At 55.0% G+C, this 20,669-nt stretch overlaps 4 protein-coding genes across 4 annotated transcripts; 3 read left to right on the top strand and 1 right to left on the bottom strand.

The window, feature by feature from the left end:
- Positions 1–1,412: 1,412 nt before the first annotated feature.
- Positions 1,413–1,868, top strand: CTAM01_03045 (uncharacterized protein; the record flags this gene model as incomplete). The annotated part of the gene is made up of 2 exons (XM_060519083.1): positions 1,413–1,524; positions 1,771–1,868. The coding sequence occupies 2 exons, from the start codon at positions 1,413–1,415 to the stop codon at positions 1,866–1,868; spliced, it is 210 nt and encodes a 69-aa protein (XP_060386082.1).
- A 2,982-nt stretch (positions 1,869–4,850) lies between these two features.
- Positions 4,851–10,232, bottom strand: CTAM01_03044 (histidine acid phosphatase; the record flags this gene model as incomplete). Its single annotated transcript, XM_060519082.1, has 5 exons — positions 4,851–5,169; positions 5,237–8,653; positions 8,884–8,905; positions 9,017–9,163; positions 9,227–10,232. The coding sequence occupies 5 exons, from the start codon at positions 10,230–10,232 to the stop codon at positions 4,851–4,853; spliced, it is 4,911 nt and encodes a 1,636-aa protein (XP_060386081.1).
- A 1,776-nt stretch (positions 10,233–12,008) lies between these two features.
- CTAM01_03043 (WD domain-containing protein) lies at positions 12,009–15,293 on the top strand (the record flags this gene model as incomplete). The annotated part of the gene is made up of 3 exons (XM_060519081.1): positions 12,009–12,119; positions 12,182–14,882; positions 14,968–15,293. 3 exons carry the CDS (start codon positions 12,009–12,011, stop codon positions 15,291–15,293), a joined length of 3,138 nt encoding a protein of 1,045 aa, XP_060386080.1.
- Positions 15,294–17,020: 1,727 nt separating this feature from the next.
- On the top strand, positions 17,021–19,033 carry CTAM01_03042 (rhamnogalacturonate lyase; the record flags this gene model as incomplete). Its single annotated transcript, XM_060519080.1, has 1 exon — positions 17,021–19,033. The coding sequence occupies one exon, from the start codon at positions 17,021–17,023 to the stop codon at positions 19,031–19,033; it is 2,013 nt and encodes a 670-aa protein (XP_060386079.1).
- Positions 19,034–20,669: the final 1,636 nt, after the last annotated feature.

Genomic DNA, 20,669 nt, shown 5'->3' with positions numbered 1-20,669 from the left:
AGGGTGAGGTAAAGTTCCACCTTCTGCATAGCGCCTACTTAGGCAAGGACCGGAAACTCAACGTCAAAGCTTCCTTCCCGGACAGGCCTGACAAGCAAAAACCCACACAACCCTCAGGCTGGTCTGGTGCAGTGATACTGGTGGTGGCATCCCAAAGTTGAAAGCTGCATGCTGCCCGGATTGAAGATTGTGTGTTTCTGGCAGGCGCAGGGAGACAACAGAGGGGAGCCCCAGGTGGCTGCCTTTCTTCGCCAACCTTCTTGAGGTAGGTACGGTAGCGAGTCTCGTTTGATCGATGCCTTCCCAGACCGATTGCCAACGCAGCACCACACTTTCCAGACCGGTCACAGATTTCCATGTGTCTATCCCAATTACAAACTACGTGGGTTCTTGAAAACCGAAGGAAGCCGGAAGTTTGAGGCTCGAGACTTGCACACCCATTCCCATATCTAGCAATCTTGGGTATGACAAGGCAAGGCGAACGCAGCGCACATCAGCTTTGACCGTCGACCGAGAACCCTTGGTGCCACCCACGTTCTCGCTCATGCGATACGGAGTACATACCTAACTTGCGGAGTACGTACGGGCAAGCGCCTGAAGAACGGGATGGAGGCAAGCAAGGGCGCAGCGCATGCTAAGGTACGAATACTAATTGGGCAAGTCTAGATATCTACGGCGTAAAGCAACTTCCATTCACTCCAAGACACCTCTTCCTGGCCAGCCGAAGCCATCAATCTGGAAGGAAGAGGCTCTGGAATGTCTCCCGGCACCTTCTTAGCTCGGCTCGCCCGCCTCATGCCGTGATGCCCCATCTCCAACATCAGTTCTGGTACAAAGAACGAAATGTCATCCCCTCACTCACTCCTTCCATCCCGCGCCCAGGAAAGGTACTTGGGCTTGAGGTACCTTAAGGTATTCTGCAAACACCACTGCTCTTGCCCTGGATCGTAGCTTGTCACGGTTGGCATCACATGACCTCCATGTCACGCTTCCCAAATCCACTTCTCATCCACTCTCATTGCATTGCCAATGACAATGACGGAGACAGTCACATTTGGCCCGCTGGGTCCTAGCGGCTCATCCGCGACGTTGGAACCGCCTTCCATTTTGACTTCAATCTCCCGCTGTCGGCCGCCTCTCCGCGTCCTTCCCTTTCAACATTGCCTATTGCCCATTGCCCATGGAGCTGTCTGCTGGCTGCGGGCATCTTTTTCATCTAATCTCCACATGATGCCATGCATGGGACTACGTAAGCCTTGCTTCCTTCAACCCCTCCCTCCATTCACGTAATGTCTGTTGCGTCAATACCCGGCCACCGCCGCTTCACTTGACCCTTTTGATTGCCATCGAGGGGACAAATGCATTCTCACCTATCGTCACAGAGCGTCACACTGCATTTTGCGCCTGTCAATATGATCGACAAGCATCCAATATTTGGTGTCAGCACTGAAAATCCTCAAGAGCCTCGGCCGCTAGCAATACCTACGTACAAGACGAAGTTGACTACACTACACAACAGTACGGGTACGGAATACAGACACGAATAATACATACATCGAGCTATCTCGAATCCTCGGCCGCTTATCGATTCTCAGCCTGACCCTATTCAGAGCCACTTTTCTAGGCCCTGCTAAAAGGCCGAGCTCAACTTGAACTGGCCGTGTTCGGTACTCTCCGCCCCCTCTCTCTATCTTTCCCGTTCCTTTCCAACGACACGGTCGAGGCTCTCCGCTCCGCCTTGTCTCCAGACCGGGCTCACTGACCTTACAGACGTCAAGATTCCACTTCACGAGACTCCGGGCTCGTTCCGCGCTCGCCCTCGGTTCCCCACCCACAAGACCAATTCCAGTCTTGTCCGCAGAATCTAACCCACTATGACCACGTCTTTTGGCTTTTTAACGACAAGCATGTATTTCGCCCACCTCCGATGCTCTCAATACCCGCTTACGACGACGCATCGCCGAACTGTGGGTGGTCAATATGATCATGGATTGTCCCATGTTATGATTTTACTCGCTACAGCGCAGTACGTTGCGCTGGTTCCCTCCCTCCCGGCTCATTCAGACATGGGGGTTTGGACTGTGGTTCGATAGCGCCCCGGTAAGGACCACACTCGGTCAAGTTGGGACGATTACCTTCACACCCTTTCGACGAAGCGAAAGCAGTGCCGGTCAAATGCCAGAAGACCATGAGAATTGCAGTAGGCCGACACGACCGACCAACCAGCAAATTCGACCCCTCGAGATGATGTGACTGGCTGGCAAGGATGTACATGCACCCTGACCGTTTGATGCCGGCCAAGATCTGCACCTCGCTACAAGGGGCGACCACCGGCTCAACTCGAAAACAACGCCAAATCATATTGCCAGAGAGACATCTTTTTCTCTCGCCCCGCTCAATTTTGTTGTCCTAGAATTGGACTCAAAACCTGAGTAACATGAAAATTCGCAAATGTTGGCACCGACCCGCCTATCCTTCGGGGAACACTATCACAATTTTCAACCCCATGAGCCTCGAGGCTATGTCGAATCAACCGATGAATGATGATTTTGGTCACTCGCAATGTTCTTGACGAGTCCTTCCTCCTCCTGCCCTGCCGCGAGACAGCGTGATTGGATCCGGGTCTTACTCCGTGCCCGTATTCATAGCGCTCCCTCGCTAACGACCTAGATGGGTACTCACTGTATCCGCATAACAACATCCCAGCCGATGTACTCCACTATTAGCCATCCTACTCAACAACAGGCATTCTCCAGACCATGCCACCCTCTCGCTGCCAGATCTTTTCAAAACAAGGCACAACAAGAACAAAAGTGTACCGAGGCAGATTACGCGCTTCTGTACTGTCTCTAATCGAAAGCAGGAGACTCTACTCCGAGATGATTCTTATAGCGGCCTTCTCTCAAATGGCATCGGATTCCTGAATCACCGCGTTGAGCCTGTAACTTCACTATTCGCTACCCATGCGCCGGTGATGCTCACATGCAATAGATTCAGGTGGACTGCCTGAGGACGTCGACTAATGGTGCTCTTCTGCTTCTCACATTTAATCTCATCTGCGACATTTCGAGCATGTCTCGAGCCTGGATATCAAATGGCCATGTATTCCCTTAGCGAAAACCGCGGTTTACTTCGTGCTTTCCGATACTTTGGAGGCTAAGGGAGCTTCTGCTCAGATGATCATTGCCAACGACTGATCACGTCTCAAAATTGTGATTCGCCTGTTGGAATTGGTGTGTTAGCGACATAAAATGAACAACTACTTTCTTCCTCCCAGGCAAGCTTTAGCTATCCATTCTACTCACGCAGACGAGCGGAGGATCGACTAACCTAAGTGAGCTTAGAGACGTTTCTTAGCTGGCCTTAAAACCATCTATTATCTGTCTCGATGATCCTTTCTGGCGACCAAAAACTCCAGCCGAGGCAGCACGACGGTTTGGTTCCTCATCAACCATCCCTTCTACCAGGCGTCAAGTACCCCAGACCCGATAGCTTCGAGAAGTCGAATACTTTAGGCGAGGAACAGGCCTTCTGAAGCACTTCCCTGCCTGTCCTTGCGGATCGGAAGCCTGCCCCTGCGACACCGCTTTGCCGCTATTGGACGGCTACACTTTTCGCACACAATCGCAGCCCGGTCGTTCCAGGACTCTTTCCCTCTCCATTGAGCAAATGAAGAAGAAGGAGGAGGAACGAAGACACAGGGCGCGCAACCTTCAAGGACCTATGATGAACTAAGTCTCAAAACTACTTCGGGGCGCGCAACCACACCTGTCTTTACAGCACGAACTATGAGAGGGGTTTCCCCTCCATCCCATAGGCAACGCTTCTATCAGGCGCAGACGTTGCGGGACTTCCAGGCCCCTTGTCCATACCTGACCATTTGCCTGATCCGATGCAGAATAAAATTCTGGGGCGTGATGAAGAATGATCCACACGCGGCACGCGGGAGCGTCTGAAGTTCGGACCTTGTCCATCGCCGTCAATCTGGGACCCCTCCCCCCTCCCCAGTCAAGGCAAGGTAGGACCAGATTTCATCATGCCTTGGACGAACTGGGCGGGACGAGCCAGGTAACCACAAGCACCGGACTTGCAATTCCGAGTCGCCAAAAAAAACTAACCTTTTCACATCTGTCGATTCTGAAACCTTCTTGCCGACCCTCGTCGATATTCAGCGTCCGTATCGAACTTATAAGCGAGCCAGACAGATGACCCTGCTCGAAAAATGGTCGTAACCATGACCCATCTCCATCAGACTAGCTGTCAGCCCGTCTCAAGGTACGACGGGGGTACTTTCCGTGGAATACCACCTCAGGTCCTCTGGCCGTCTCGCTTCCGCGGTACTTGCAACGGATATCCGTACTTTGCCATGCGCTTCAAGGCAATTGAAGACCCCAAACCCCTGCAGCCGATGCTGCACCTCATGGGATTTACCACAGGGGTGATGAGGAATTGCGGTGTGCATCGTCCATTTTGTTGCCGACCTTGCGAGATGCCATGTTTTTTCCCTTTTGCCGAGCAGTGGTACGGTACCATGGATGAGACTCTCTTCTGGCTAGCACGCAAGACCAATGCTGGGGCGAGCTCGGCCCGCGTCACATCCAACTTCTGACGACAACTCCAATGACGTTGCACCTCAACATCGTCTTGCCTTCATTGCCAGCGACTTGCCAAGGTCTTGGATGATACTGTTTGATTTTCCGCTATCGTTGCTAATAATGCGCTTGAGTCTATCCATGCTATATTTCTTGCCTCCTGTCCATCGCTTGTTCTCTCACGTCTTGTACCTCCCACCGTATCTTTGTAATCCTGTCTCGATAACTACGAGACTTAAGCCAAGTATGCCGACTCAATCACTCGGCAGAGTCTGCTGCCACCTGGGAGATTGTCTCGGTTGAAGCGTCAGGCTTGGTTCTCGGGCTAACGGGCTCCTCATCATCCATGACGACCGACGAGGCTGAAGCAAGAGCCTGGCCCGCTGAGACAAGCTCCTCCTTTCCTGTTCCGCTCTCGGTTTCTGAGTGGGCAGTGGTTTGCTGCTCTGATACCTGGGGCTTAGGATGCAATCCCTTCATTTCGAGCCCCTCGCTGTCACTATCCCGTCGTTCATGGTCCTCGACAGAAAAGAGATCTGACAAGTTCACAGCGAGGAACGTCTTGGGAAGTTTGACTCTGCAATACCACTCGTTAGCATCACACCCCAAACCCCAGGTAAGCCATTTACTGGAGCGAAACTTACTGGTTGAACTTAGCCCTCAGAGTGCGGATCACTTGCATCCAATCGCCGTGAGGGGTCAGACTGCGTCGCGGAGCGCAGCTGATGCAATGCTTGCTGTCCAATTGGACATCTAGCGGGTCGAAGACGTGGCATCCGGGGCTAATGGTGATTCTGATGCTGTAGGCAAATGTCTGCTCCTCGCCCCCGTCGGGTGTGGCGGCAGGGGCCTTGGTCTCCGATTCATACAGCTCGAAGCAGATCTGCGAAAGATAGTCAAGCTCGGGAATAGTGCTTCTCTTGATCTTCGTCTCGATCCCTCCTTCAAGGATGCAGTTGAGCAGGGTGTAAATGTGAGACTCTTTGGTAAAGTAAAAGAAGGATTTGGCATCGTTCGATGCTTGCATCTCCTCAAGATCCTGAACAATCTCCTTGAGCAGCGGCAACGATGTCAGAAGACCAATCTCCAGCTTCTCCCCATCAGAGATACCGTACTCTTGAGGGCAGATGAAGTCGAATAGAACCTTGGCAAGCTGGTACAATTCCCGCAACGGCTCAAACCTGGCATCGGTCTTTGCCTTGGTCTGAGTGTTGCTCTTGTAGAGGTGAAAGTACTGTTCAGGCGGGGCTGCCTCGACGTGTCGGAGACCGTTGAGGAACGACCGCCGTCGGAAGATGCGTCTGACAGATGTTGAGCTCTTGCTGGCTTCGCTCTTGTCTGCCTTATCGCTAGATCCCGAGAAATCCCGTCGTTCCTCGCGGGAGTCCTGCGACGACTTCCCCTCATCGGATGTTTTCTCGGCAGTCTTCGCCTCTTTGCTACCGTCCTTGCTGTCCTTGTCCTTTTCCTTGTCCTTGATACCGTACTCCTCCTCCAGCATGGCTTTGGGCGGTGTGAATACCCATTCCAAGAACTGCCGGTTATGCAGAGCATCGAACTTCATCGTGTCGTAAAGCTCAGAGATCTTGCTTGGATCGACCTTTTCTCCGTCACAAAACTCCGCGAAAAGCTTTTCCCAGCGTTCCCTGAAGAGCTCGGCATCCTCGCCACAACACCATCTGGGTTGAATGTTGCTCACCGCATTCGCCTGAGACAGTGAGGAGGACATGGAGTTTGTCGAGCCTGATGCCTCGGCACTTGTGGGTTTCTCGGAACCCGGGTTGGCAATGGCATTATTCAAAGAAGCAACGGCACTACCGTTGTGCAGCTTGCTGTAGTTGTAGTGCATTACGCGACGATGGAAGTTCATGAGTTGAACAACGCGCGTCTGAACCTCTGAAGGCTCGGGCATTTTCTCCGGCCAAGCGAATTGGGAAGGTCGCTCGTTACCCTTGCGAAGAAGACCCTTCAACTTCTTCTTCACCTTGTCCATCTCGTCCTTGGCAGCGTTGGAGTCGTCGAGCAAATCCTTGCGAATAGTGATGAAGTCCTCAGGGAGATCTTTGCGATCCAGGAAAGCAGAAGCCCAAATTTGCGCACTGGTAGTAACGCGACGTTCAGAACTGCTGAAAACGTGAACCTCGTCAAGGACATCTCGGTTAAGCAGATTGAAATCGTTTCTCATGTTCTCACCCAGTTCCTGGGCCTGATAGCGTGCCGAATGTGTTGGCTCACCGCCCCATTTCACAATGAGCTGAAGCTTCTCTAGGACCAAGCTTTCCTCCGCTGCTGTGATGCGGGACATGGTCATACCAGAAAGTGAGTCGTGCCTCTTGGGTGGCATCCTGGACGGTGAAGAGTTTTCCGTCTTTGCGGCACCATCATCAGTCTTCTCTGCGAAGTCCGTTTCGACGCCTTCTTTCAAGACTTGTGAAAGCTCGTCGCCTGACGAAACTGCGACCTCTTCCGTCTTCTTCTTTCGGAACATTGGCTTAATTTGGACCTTGGTGCCAGCCCATCCGCCCTTCTTCACGAGGACATTACGCAGCGATTTCAACTTGGCGCGGTCTTCTACGCCAGCTCTCAACGCGACATCTACGGCCTGCAGTACGCTGGCCAGAGCGGCCTCTCCTATGAGGAGCACCTCTTCCTGATGACCCTTGAGTAATTCAATAAAGGGCGCTGTATGGAAAGTGAACTTGTACTTTTGCTTCGGAGTTCGATCAGCATGTCGAATGACGGACACGATGCCCTTGAGTTTCCAAGAGTGCTTCGGTGGCGGCGGCGGCACTGGAGCCTCCTCTGCAGGAGGCGCAGTGCCCTCCCCTTGCAGCGAAGGCGCGGCGGATGGAGTCGCTGACCCCGTTCCCACGGTGGAAGGGACGCTCGCCACTGCAGGATCTACCAGCGGAGGTGGAGGAGGAAGAGTAGGGCTGGTACACGAACTGGTGACAGCAGAGGGGAGTGCACTCTCCGACTTTTGAGGCGGTGCACTCGCTGGTATGGGCTTCGGCTCCTGGGGTAGCTTCTCAGAAACGGCCGACACGTTGGTCACGGACTTGTTCTGCGCCGGTGGCACAGGGATAGGTTGCGAAGCCTCCTTCTCCTTTCCGCGCGATGCCAATGGATCAGTCATATCCGAGGGAGAAGGTGATGGTACGGGAGAGGTGACGCCGCCTCTGCGAAGCCTCTCCTTGACAAAGACATCCTTGAGAATGTTGGCGCAGTGGTCATAGTAATCGTCGTTATCCTTGACGAAGCTCCAACCATTAACGTCGATGACATAGCTCTTGCCGCCGGCCCGCAGGAAGTCGAAGCCGCAAACTCTTTGGCCGAAAGAGGTTGAAATCTTGCTCGCAATTTCCTTCTCTTCAGGCTCCAATGCCGTGACATAGCGCAGCTCCTTGCCGTGCGTGTTTCGTCTGACGACACCGTCGACAACTGGAGATTTCCGAGTCTCTGCGTGGCAGTAGTTGGGTCCCACAGTGTAGGCTTTGACATCCTCAGCATTGTCAACTCTCATGAACTTTTCGTAAATGTAACTATTCTCTGGCTCCAGAATAGCGCGAGGAATGTTCAAGTCGGGATCATACTCGGAGCTCTTGTTGCCAATTTTGCGAAACAGCCGGCGAGCACCACCACCGGTGGACTTGGGGAAGTAGATGATGATGTTGTGATCTTCACCGCTGACAGGCTTCTCGACAAAGGGTTTCTTGAGCAGAGCGCCGTCGACGCTGAGAATGTCGCCGTCGTCGAGAAGCTCGACCTTGCGGGGAAGCCTATTGTAGCCCAGATCCTCGGCGTCCAAGGTTATACCAGTAATCTCCTTGATATGCTTTGCAGTGTCTGCGGTCAAAAGCTTAGGTCCGCCATCACGGTTCACCTCGATGCGTTTCGGCGTAGCCACGCCAATTCCGTCCAAGATGTTGAGGCATAGACGACGATCCCAAAGAATCTTCTGCATCGGCACATCGTTGACGCAGAACGGTTTTCTAGCCTTGACGTAGGCAATTGCCTTATCCAGGGGGAAGCCATCCGAATAGAATGAGATGAGATAATCACTGAGGAAATTGTTAGTACCTGTACGCAAGAAAACCACTTTCGTAATGGCCTCGGCGACTATAGATGAATAGGGAGTAGAGTTGAAAGGATGCCTGTGACTGGTTGGGGATCTGTGAGAGATGGGAGATGTCTTGTGCATGGGTTGAAGGATTGGTGATGCAGGAAGAGGCTATACTGTTTTGGCTCACCGAGCCGTCAGCGAAACATAAGAAATATTCTGACTACTCACCACATGGGCCAATTCTCGACCTCTACATGACGAACACCGTGGTTAGCAAAATTTCCGACGTAATGCAGCTCCTAGATATCCAATTTGCTCGAATCTGGGTTGCTCCTCTCTATTGAGCGAAACGGCGGCTTACCTTCGTCCAAAATGACCTTGTCACCAAACACAACGACATCGAACTCGCGATTAGCAATGAGTCGGTTCAGAATGTTCCTGCTAGGCTTGCTGCGGGCCTTGACATCCAAAGCGCAAACTCCAATAACACCCCAAGGCGCTGGCTTGACTGCAGGCGCATTAGAGCTTGTCGGTACACGTTGTCGAGGCGCGCTTGTATCTCTTGACTGACCCTCTTCTTTCTCCTTGTTGTGGTAGGGTCCTCGATCGCTGCTGGGGCTATGGCTGCTTGCACCAGTGCTTCCGCTGAACCTGCGCTTGTTCCGGCTGCGGGATCGCGTTGGCTGGGCGGGACGAGGAGGCCGTTTGATTACTTCGTGGTGCGTATGGGTATTGGTCTCGCGCGGCGCCAGGTGATGACCACCCGGGGCGGCATTGGTATTTTGACCATTCGAAGAGGTAGTTACAGTAACGTTGGAGAGCTCGGCGCCGGGTTGCGAGGCATTCGTGACTGGTTTTCCTGACGACATGATGCCAGAAACGGAGCGCGAAGGGCCACCGTCGGAGCCGTTTGTCGAAGCAGCAGAGGATTGGGTGGCGGGGACGGAAGTTGGGGCGGCGCCGCGAGCCGAGGCCAGGGAGTAGACAGAAAAGATGCTGGAGACGGATGTGCGCTTGTCCTTGAGGTCGGACTCGGAAGAAAAAGATGATCGGGAGGTGAGGGCGGGTTCGGGGAGGGGGCGATATGGGGCGGTGGTGGAATCTTGCTGGCTAGACCCAGACATGAGGCGTGGGGTATTGTCGACCTCGTCGACGTCGGCAAACTGCAAGGCGGAATCGCTCCAGGCTTCGAGCGAGTTATTGGATTCTCGGCGGGTGCGGCAGAGAGAAGTTCTCGGGCTCTTTAGAGGAATCGAAGAGGGCGGGGGCATGGAAAGGCTAGCAGAGGCAGAGTGGGCGTCGGTCGTTCCAGGCTCGGCATGTCGGCTCTTCCTGCTGGCAGAAGAGGATAGATTGAGGGAATGCGAGACGGAGCGTCCGGGCCTCGATCGCAGAGGAACGTCGGTAGGAGCAGAGGAGTTTACGGTCGAATGGGAAGAGGATGACGAAGTTTGGGAAGAGTGAGGGTTGAGGGGAGAAGCAGGCGCGGCGGCAGTGGCAGGGGAAGCAGGATTGGTAGCGGTAGCCGAGCGTGCACTATCTACGGATCGTCGAGTGTTAAAATTCGGTCGGTCCATGTTGCCAGATGCGCCCCGAGGCGATGGAGAGACCTTTCAGACGCGCACTGATCAGATGGAAGGTATTGGAGGGGCGGCTGCTGACTCGACGATTACTGGGCCTGGGTCGTAGACGCTACGTAGACGCTACAACCTTGCAGTTTTCTCTTTTTTTTTTTTTCTTGTTTGCTTTGTTGCTTTGTTCTCTGGTTGGTTTGTACCGTATTCGTACCTTGACTGCAAGAATTGGAGGGCGAGCAAGGTGGGAATACAGCGACCCAGCGGTCAGGGTGCTGGAACCTCTCAAGGTGAAAGAGCGCGAGACAGGATAAACAAGGAGGGGTTTCCACCAGACGAGAAAAGGTGGCAGACTTTGTTTTTTTTGGGGGGTTTCTTAAATGACGTGAAGTCTACAGCGAGGAATTTGGAGTTTGGAGTAGTTGGAGTTGAGGGCTCGCTGTTGCATCCAGATGGAAAAAGGTTATTATTGGGCAAGAAAGGTACCGTCCAAATGGCAGATGAAGAAGCGACGCCAGAACGTGGGCGTGCAGCACCTCCTGCGTGGCCTTCCCATTGGACGACCGAGGTTAGAGAATGGCAAGCAATCGTAACAGACGGTAGAGCCCTGTCCCTGTCTTCTTGTTTCCCTACCTTACACATGAAAGAGTCAGTAACGTACTAGCTCGTGCTGCTCCCGTGTTCTCGCACCAAAAGAGCGATTGCGAGACTACCAATGCCTACTTGTTGCCGCGAGCGTGATGATGTATGTAGCTGTGTGTCGTGAGACAAGGTGGCGGGGCGGCGGCTGTAGGCACAAGCGAGAGCAGCTCACAATGCAGCAGAGGGACTTTCTAGAAATCCCACAAGCCAAGACATGGCACTCGAGAGGATGCAACGAGGGAGAAGTAAAAACGTTCTAGACGCAGGCGTGGCAGAAGCAAGGATGACGTTGGAGGCGGGCACACAGACGGCTGACGGGTGAGAAAGAGGTGGGGGAGCTAGCAACACCAACCGAGACCTTGAAAATGCTCAGGTAGGTTTCTTATGCAGCCAGCGCTTGACAGCTGGACCTGTTCACTAACGTTGTCAAGCTGGAGGCTTCCGGCGAATCATGAAGCTGAATGCAGCTTCTGACACCTCGAGCCTCAATCAATGGCGCCTTGCTACCTTAGTCTCCCACCCCTCTTCCGCGCATGCACGATAAGGTTGTCCCAAACCCAAAGACTGGATGAAAAGTTCTAGGCTCTGCTGCTGGCGAACGCAACATCTACGGAACTTGTAGTACCCAGCAATGGTTGTGATTTCATAACATGTTCCTCCATACTGTCCAATACCCAAACTCCATGGAGCCGATCGAGACCCCAAGAAGAGGTACATATCATGGTCCATAATGACTACAGTTCGGTGAAGAACTTTGTCAACTACCTACTACTTATTTACGTGGCGCCCTCTATGGAGTATATGAGGCGATCGATGATCATCTTCCTGAAGGGCATTCCTGATGCTTAGTCGAGGAATGAGTCAGCCGTTTTGGGAACCTCGCAGGAAAAGATGCAGAACCAATCAGGTAATCCCAATTGGACTTGCCCCGCGCCCCTCAATCGTCAATGGCGGGGCCAAAGACACCCGTCGGCTAAAGCCCGGCAAATCTGTGATCGCGATAAGATAAGGCACGTCTGCTCGAAAAGATTGGAAAAAAATCTCGGGCGACGACTCGAAAGACAGTACCTCAGGGCCTTGAACGAATCGCATCCCGGAAAAGGCCTTCGAGTCCGTCAAGTCCACATGCTCGCCACAATGCCTCACTCGGAACAAGAAGGGCCTCTGGTCAAGCGACAGAAGCTTACTGTCGCCTCCAAGCCTGCCACCGCCACACGTCAATCCTCTCGCATCTTTGCGCCTTTCCGAGTATGTCTTTTGAATACTGATGATCCAGGTCTTTCCATGCTAATGCCAATGCTTTCTCCCAGACTGTTGGCCTCGTCTCCCCCACAAACGTCCCATTTACTTCGATTCCCCTCGGAAAGACGACTTTCCAAATCACGACATCTGTCGGAAGAGCCCTTCAGACCTACGATTTAAAGAGAGGTCTCAATCTAGTCTTCGTTACTCGTCCCCAGACCCCAGCCGACATCACCACGACGCTCGCATGGAAGGACAAGGTATTCGCCGCATGGGGCGACGCCAGGAAGGGCGAGAAGCAAGGACTCTGGGCATTCAAACGTGGAAAGAAGGTTGAGGAGCTCGAGCTCCCCGAAGACCTCAACGAGCCTATTCAACAAATCCTCATCTTCGGCTCCTGGATTGTTGCATGCGCTGTGACGAGACTCGAGGTTTGGAAGTCGGCCACCCTGGAGCACTACACCACACTCTACACCATGGCTGGCAATTCGGGCGCCAACGAGATCACGGGCGGGATCACGAACATGCCGACCTACCTGAACAAGATCTTTGTTGGTCGCAAGGACGGCTGGGTCGAAATCTGGAACGTCAGCACCGGCAAACTCATCTACACCATTCTCCCTCCGACCCCTGACTGCGGCGCCGTTACCTTCATGCAGCCCACCACAGCCTTGTCACTCCTTGCCATTGCCTACGCGAATGGCAACCTAGTGATCCAGAACATCCTAACCGATAAGCCAATTATCCAACTCAAGGCCGGCCACGACGATGAACCCGTTACTTCCATCTCTTTTAGATCTGACGGCATGGGAGCAGGTCATGATAGCCGCAAGGACGGTGTCATGGCGACCGCTACCGCTGCCACAGGAGACGTTACGTTCTGGGACCTAAACAATGGAGGCAGGGTCATGGGTGTTCTGAGGAGTGCGCACAACCCCCCGTCCGGCGACGGTCCGTTGGTACGAGGAGGAATTAGCAAGGTTGAGTTCCTGTCAGGCCAGCCGGTTGTTGTTACCAGTGGACGGGACAACGCCCTCAAGACGTGGATCTTTGACGAGACCCCATTCTCCGCCATCCCCCGTATCTTGCACCAGCGCAGCGGCCATGCCGCGCCCGTCAAGTGCTTGGAGTTCCTCCCCTCCGACTTTGACGGAGCCGATGCAGGTAACAAGTGGCTCCTCAGTGGTGGTCAAGATCGTAGTCTCTGGGGATGGAGTATGCGACGTGATGGTCAGAGCACCGAGCTCAGCCAAGGAAACATCCGCAAGATGGCGAAGAAGACTGGTATACTTTCTGCAAAGGCGATGGCCAGGGGCCCTACGACGACTTTGGAAGATCTCAAGGCCCCCGAGATTACCTGCATCGCCAGCTCTCTCAACCGCGACGGTGGCATTGGCGCCTTGCCCGGCAACCAGCCCATCTGGCAGAAGCACAGGGAGAACAAGAAGAAGCTCGATGCCGAAGTTAGTGGCTCGACTGGCTGGGAGAGCGTCGTGACGGCACACAAGGATGACGCTTGGGCGCGTACATGGTTCTGGGGTCGCAAGAGAGCTGGCCGGTGGGCATTCCCCACGGGCGACGGCTCTTTTGTCTCTACCATCGCCATCAGTCCCTGCGGTACTTTCGCTCTGGTCGGTTCCGTAGAGGGCAGCATCGACATGTACAACTTGCAATCCGGCATTCACCGCCAGCGTTTCCCGTCCAAGCTCACTCCCGCCCAAGCGAGAGCGCTGAAGATTCAGCAGCTAAAGCAGGCCGATGATGTTGTGCAGCTTCACACCGAGAAGAACAGTGGCTTTGCGCCTGGCACAGGAAGACACACAAAGGCAGTAACGGGTATTGTGGTGGACTCGATGAACAAGAACGTCATCACCTGCTCCCTTGACGGCAAGATCAAGTTCTGGGATTTTGTCACGGGTAACCTCGTGCACCAGATCAACTGGGCACCAATGGCCGCCATCACCGGGTGCCGATACCACGCCGCAAATGACCTCATGGCCTTCACCTGCGACGACAACTCGGTCCGCGTCGTCGACCTGGAGACGAAGAGAACAATTAGAGAGTTCTGGGGCTGCCAGGACACCATCAACGACTTTTGCTTCTCCAACGACGGCCGCTGGATCATCGCCGCTTCACAGGACCGCGTCATCAGGATATGGGACCTGCCCACCAGCCATCTCATTGACGCCATCCGCCTCGAAAAGCCCTGCACCGCGCTGGCCATGTCTTCCTCGGGCGAGTACCTCGCCGCCACGATTGAGAACGAGCTCGGCGTCGCCATCTGGACCAACAAGTCCCTCTTCACGCACGTGCCGACGCGACAAATCTCGGACAAGGAGGCCGCGCTGCTCACGGGACCCACGACGTCCGGCGAAGGCAACGAGGGCCTGCTGGAGGCGGCTTTCACAGAAGACGGCGACGCAGACGCAGAGGACGAGACTGTCGTCGCGCCAACGGTCGACCAGCTCAGCGCTGAGCTGACGACGCTGTCCCTGGTGCCCAAAAGTCGCTGGCAGACGCTGCTCCACCTGGACCTGATCAAGCAGCGCAACAAGCCGACCGAGGCCCCCAAGGCCCCCGAAAAGGCGCCCTTCTTCCTGCCCTCTGTCGGTGCCGGGAAGCAGCCGCAGCAGTCGCTCATCGAAGGGGCCGTTGCACCCGAAGCCGATGCCGCAACGGAGGCAAAGTCCCGCATCACCAAGCTCGAGCGTGGCCGCATGCAAGAAGCGTTTACGAGCAAGCTGGACGACGGCGCAGCCTCAGGAGACTGTAAGATGATTTTTCCTTCTTTGAATCCCCCACTCACCCGCGTCTTCCATACGTGAAAGAAAGAAGAAGCTAACATGCAAACCAGTCGACGACTTCATCACCCACCTCAAATCCCTGTCCCCCTCGACGGCAGACCTCGAGCTCCGCTCCCTCTCGCCCGAGGACGGCGGCCTCCTCAACTTCATCCGCGCGCTGACGAGCCGCCTCGCGGCCCGTCGCGACTACGAGCTCGTCCAGGCCTGGATGACTGTGTTCTTGCGCCTGCACTTTGACCTCGTCATGGCCGACGTGGAGCTGCTGGAGGCGCTGGGCGAGTGGAAGACGCTGCAGGCGCGGGAGGCCGGGCGGCTGGACGATCTCGTCGGGTACTGTAGTGGTGTTGTCGGGTTCTTGCGGAGCCCTAGGACGTAAGGAGAGAGAGAGAGAGTGTGTGTGTGTGTGTGTGTGAGGGGACGGGACAAAAAAGCGTTTGTATTTATTTGTTGTTATCTTGTGGAAAGATTTGGGACATGGAGGCCATGGAAGTTGTGTGTCATGAAAAGGGAGGAAAGGCGACATTCCGTGTAGAGAGAATTGTCTGGCGAGATGGATGAATCAATCTTAATACCCACCCAACGGTACCCAGGAGTGACGCGCCTCTCGATGTTGACCCCTTCTCTCTATCAATCCGTCTTTTCGTTGCCCTCATTCTCCCAGTCACAGGCTAATACAAGCCATGAGAGTACCGGTAAAGCAGTTGGAAGTTGAACTATCAATCCATCTACGCATCACCAAATGGGTGGCCCCAGTACCACCGTAATACAGACTCGTATGAACCCGGCAACTCCAAGCCGAGCCAATTCTCTTGAGTCCAGGCATCATCGAAACTTTACGGCTCGCACTCTCTTCTGAAATAAGTCAAAATGACCCGGTCATTCGGTTCCGCCAAGGAAATACTGAACCCCACGGGGGAAGGACCCCAATACGTGGGAAATTATACCGGGGAACCGAAAGGCGGGACCATCAGCGCCTAGTACCGTACGACTCCTCCCTCGACGTGTTGTTACACCGACGCAACCTGAACACACGGCAAGCCGGCCGCAAAGTTGGGGGAGGGGGAAGATAGGCGGGCAATCCTCTTCACGGTTCACCTCAAGTTTCCAGGGGGCAGGCAAGTTGCTCGGTTCCTGCAGACGAAAGGAAAGGCTTCTTCTGAATCATGGAATTGAAGTCCCGGTCCTTGGCTGAGGGCGGTGACTTGCTAGTCTCAAGGTCTAGTCACCGTTGGGGTCCTTGGCCAATGTCAAAACCCCAGCTTGGCCCGGCTCGCCTCGGCGAAGAGGGCGCCGAAGTCAAGGCGGAGATCGGCGGAGGAGGTGGGTGGGCTTTTTGCGGGTGGTCTGGGGGAAAAGTTGGGCGACGTGCGGAGAAGGTCCCAACGACACAAAGGTAAATTACCTACCCCAGACTTTTGAAAAGAATTGGGCCATGTCATTCGCCCGCCAGTCCGGACCTCAATTTCTCCACGCAGACATGGTCGTCCTTGCATGTCAAAAAAGCTCATCATGCATTCTACGTTTCCATTGCGTTTATTTCTCTGAGGTACGCCAAACAAAGGACGGACGGCCTTCCCCGCATCTCTCTCTCGGTCTCTGTCTTGCTGACGTACCTACCCAGCTTCGCTATCTGGCAATCCCTGCGTATCTATCCGACGATCCGTAGCCCCTCCTCGTTCGGATATGGATGGATACATCCCAACCTAACCCTGCGACCTGCGGGGAGGGCCTGCCAGCCTAAATATGTCGCTGGGGGGTCATGGGGTTGTATTCTCCCTCCCCCAAGAGAAATAAACAAGTTCCGGAGATGAGATGCCCGAGATCCTCCTTCCTCCACGCCAACGACACGCCCAGCAGGGCCGGCCCCGTTATGAACGGGGTGCCTCGGGAGAATAGCCTGCGGTCATAAAAGGAAGCAGTCTCGTCTCCATGCCGGACAGTCCTTTGCCTCTTTTTGCTGGTTAGGCAAGCGAAGAGTAGAAGTTCCGACAAGAGCATCAAGTCGAACGAAAACCTCTCGCCGGTCCCCGTATTTCCTCTGGTCGTCGAACGAGCGTCTCTACCGTGTCCAAAAACCTCGTGAGACTTCCAAACGACTACAAGATGCGCGTCTCCTCCCTCCGCAGCGCCGCCCTAGGCGCAGCCCTCACCCTCGCGACCGGGGCAAGAGCAGCCCTCAACGCGACAGAGACCTCCAACCGCCTCATCATCGCTAACGACCGCCTCTACGCCGCCGTCTCCAAGCCAGGCGGTGCCGTCGTAGAACTCACCCTCGACGGTGTAAACCTCCTCGGCACCGCCTCCGGCGCGACCGGCCAAGGGCCGTACCTAGACTGCTACTGCACCCCGCAAGGCTTCTGGACGCCCGGCACCGTGAAGCCCACGTTTCAACTCTACTCTGGCACCGACTCCGCCGGCGTCGCCTACGGCGGCGTCAAGATGTCAGACACCTACGCCTCGACGGGCCAGGTCCTCGAGCAGTACTGGTTCCTCCGCGATGGCGAGACGGGCCTGCACATGTTCAGCCGCGTCGCCTACCACAACGAGACGGCACCCTTCTTGCGAAACCTCCAGGAGCTGAGGACTCTGTTCCGCCCCAACGATCCCATGTGGACGCACCTCCTCACCAACCCGACGCAGTACGCGCCCCTCCCGTCAAAGGACGCCGTCGCGCAGCAGGTCGTCGTCCAGGACGCGACGTGGTACCTAGGCAACACGCCCCAAGACCCCTACGTCCAGGAGGAAGCCGACTGGTTCACGAAATACACCTTTCAAGACACCTGGCGCGACGTCGACGCCTACGGCATGTTCGCCGACGGCTCCAAGACGGCCGACGGCTCCGCGTTCGGCGCCTGGATGGTCTTCAACACCCGCGACACTTACTTCGGCGGCCCCCTGCACTCGGACCTGACGGTCGACGGCATCGTCTACAACTACATCTCGTCCAACCACCACGGCGACCAGACGCCCAATATCACAAACGGCTTCGACCGCACCTTTGGCCCGCAGTACTACCACTTCAACAAGGGCCCCGCGGGCACCTCCATCCTCGACCTCCACGCCGACGCCGCCAAGCTCGCCGACCCGACGTGGAACGCGGACTTTTACGACGACATTGCCCACCTCGTACCCAACTACGTCCCCTCCACGCAGCGCACCACCTGGAAGCTGCACGTCGATCTCCCCGAGGGCGTGACGAAACCCATCGCCGTGCTGGCGCAGAACGGCGTCGACTTCCAGGACAACGTCTTCGACACAAAAGCCTACCAATACTGGACCGACATCGACGCCCAAGGCTACGCCACGATCCCGCGCGTAAAAGAGGGGACCTACCGCCTCACAATCTACGGCGACGGCATCTTTGGCCAATACATCAAGGACGACGTGAAAATCGTCGCCGGCAAAATCGACACCACCCACGCGCGCTGGCGCGAGGAGACATCCGGCACGGAAATCTTCCGCATCGGCACGCCAGACAAGTCCTCGGGCGAATACCGCCACGGCTTCGCGCGCGACACCACGAAACCCCGCACGCCGGAGGAATACCGCATCTACTGGGCGCGCTACGACTTCCCCACCGAGTTCCCGGACGGCATCCGCTTCCGCGTCGGCGAGGACGACGTCGCGCAGGACCTCAACTACGTGCACTGGGCGGCGTTCGGCGGCAAAGGGAACTCCCTCCGCCCGGACCTCTACCTCGGCGACGGCAACGTCAACAACTGGACCCTCGTCTTCGACCTCGACGAGGCGGCCGTGAAGCAGAAGCGCTACGGCACCTTCACGGTGCAGCTCGCGGGCGCCAAGACGGCGGCGGGCAACACGGACGTGTACAACGCGAGCGAGCCGCACGCCAACCTGAAGTACACCGTCAACGTCAACGGGAAAGACCTGGAGCCGTGGGTGATTCCGTATTACCAGAGCAGCTCGTGCGCGGTGCGGTCGGCGGTGGTGTGTTACAACGTCGCCAACAAGTTTGTCTTTGACTCGAAGCTGTTGAAGGCGGGCGAGAACGAGATTGTCCTGAGCTTGCCGTACGGCGCGACGAATTACGAGAGCGCCGTGCTTACGCCTGCTATTTACGTCCAATATGATGCGCTGCGATTGGAGATCAAGTAAATTTCATCGCTTGAGGTTTGAATACGGGATGGGCATTTCAGTAGATGCAATAAGCGAGGCGAGATCAACGATATCAATAAAGTTTAACATTTAATCATCAGACAACCGTCTCTCTCTTTTTTGGGTATTCCCCCCCCCCCCCCTCCTCCATTCCTTTCCTGTCCGGTTTTGGAGGACGAAAAGTATAAAATGGAAGCTTTGACTCTGTGCCGAAGAGCCGGGTCCTGACCAGACCAGTTAAGAATCATTGAACGAACGCAAGCAAGAGCAAGAGTTCAAAAAAAGAGGCTGAGTCTGATTCGGAGAAGGGACGACAAAAAAGAATGGAACGCAGGTTTGGCGTTTGGCCCCGCCGCGCGGTCGGATGTAAAACGGTTCGTTTCAAGACACTGTTGACTGTCAAGAAAAAGGTGGGAGCGTCGTGTTTTGCGATAAGGCCCGGACCGCAAGCAGCCACGAGTACGCGTAAGAACCCCCCAAGGTGAGTAGAAACTAGAGATTGTTAAAATGGTGGTGGTGGTTTACTTTCCCAGGCCCAGGAGTAGGAGGCAGGGGCGTGTTTGGGCCTGCGATTTGGTTCATACCGTGGGCGTCGCATAGAAGTGGAAATTCTGTACGAAGAGATGGAGTTTTGTCGATTGACGTACGGAGTACGGGGTACTCTCGCGTGCTATGTGCGACCCAAAAATCAGGGTTAAAGCTGTTGAACCTTGCTCAATGATATTTCTCTCTACCTTTTTGACACTGGCTGTTCAGTGTATCTTTGAAATGAGTGTGGTTGAAATACCTTATGCCAAGTGGTGATGCGTGTGCATGAATGAGAAGATCAATGTTTACCCAATGTAAAAGGAGGAGGACAAAGTCTCAAACCAAGCCAAGTAGTCGGGTTCGTGCTCCAAGGGCGGTTTGGAACTCGCGGCGTTTCTTGAATCGCGGGAGAGCTACGTTAGACCGGCCTCAGAGGGTTGCGCTCGTGTTCAAGTCGCACCAATATCTGGGCATGGTAATTAGTTTCTCGGCCGGATGAGCTTCCGTAGAGGGCCTGGGAAACGTCGCATTCCGATAACCGACTCGTAGTCCGTGAAAGGGATGATACTCCGAGAAATGCAGAAACCTGCGGAACCAAAGAGTTCCGTCAAACGCCGCCTTTGCCGAATCTTTTCCAATAGCTGAATCTGATGCTCTGAACAGCGTGCTGCGTGAGGTAGCTGTTAGGTTTTTGTCTTGGCTGGGCGTAACCCGGCCACACAATTGCCAAAGTCCCCATATAGCCGACACTAACACTGCCCACCCGGCCCCGCCCCCAAATCTGCATGTAAGTGCAGACGGCAGGCTGCGCTAGGCAAATCGTAGGATTTCGCGACGTAAGTGCCGCGGCCAAGGCTAATTGTATGCCGTGCAACGGCGAGCTGGTGCTCGGTATGCATCAAATTCAAGGTTGGGCGGCAGAAGAAGCGGGCGTACTAGGCCTTCGCTGGCAAAAGATCGCCGGGCTGGGAAGAAGCTGTAGTCTGTACGCCCAATATGACGGTCGGTAGGGCTGCCCATCTGCACGCAGCTATCTTGAAGGGACTTTGGAGCGATGCTGTGCCTATACCTGGTAGCTCTTAGGTTCTCCAGAATGAGTGAATGATCG

This window comes from Colletotrichum tamarilloi (assembly GCF_030869305.1).
Source record: "Colletotrichum tamarilloi strain Tom-12 chromosome Unknown Scaffold_7.1, whole genome shotgun sequence".
NCBI classification, from domain to species: Eukaryota; Fungi; Ascomycota; class Sordariomycetes; order Glomerellales; family Glomerellaceae; genus Colletotrichum; species Colletotrichum tamarilloi.
This window is presented reverse-complemented; position numbering and strand designations above follow the sequence as displayed.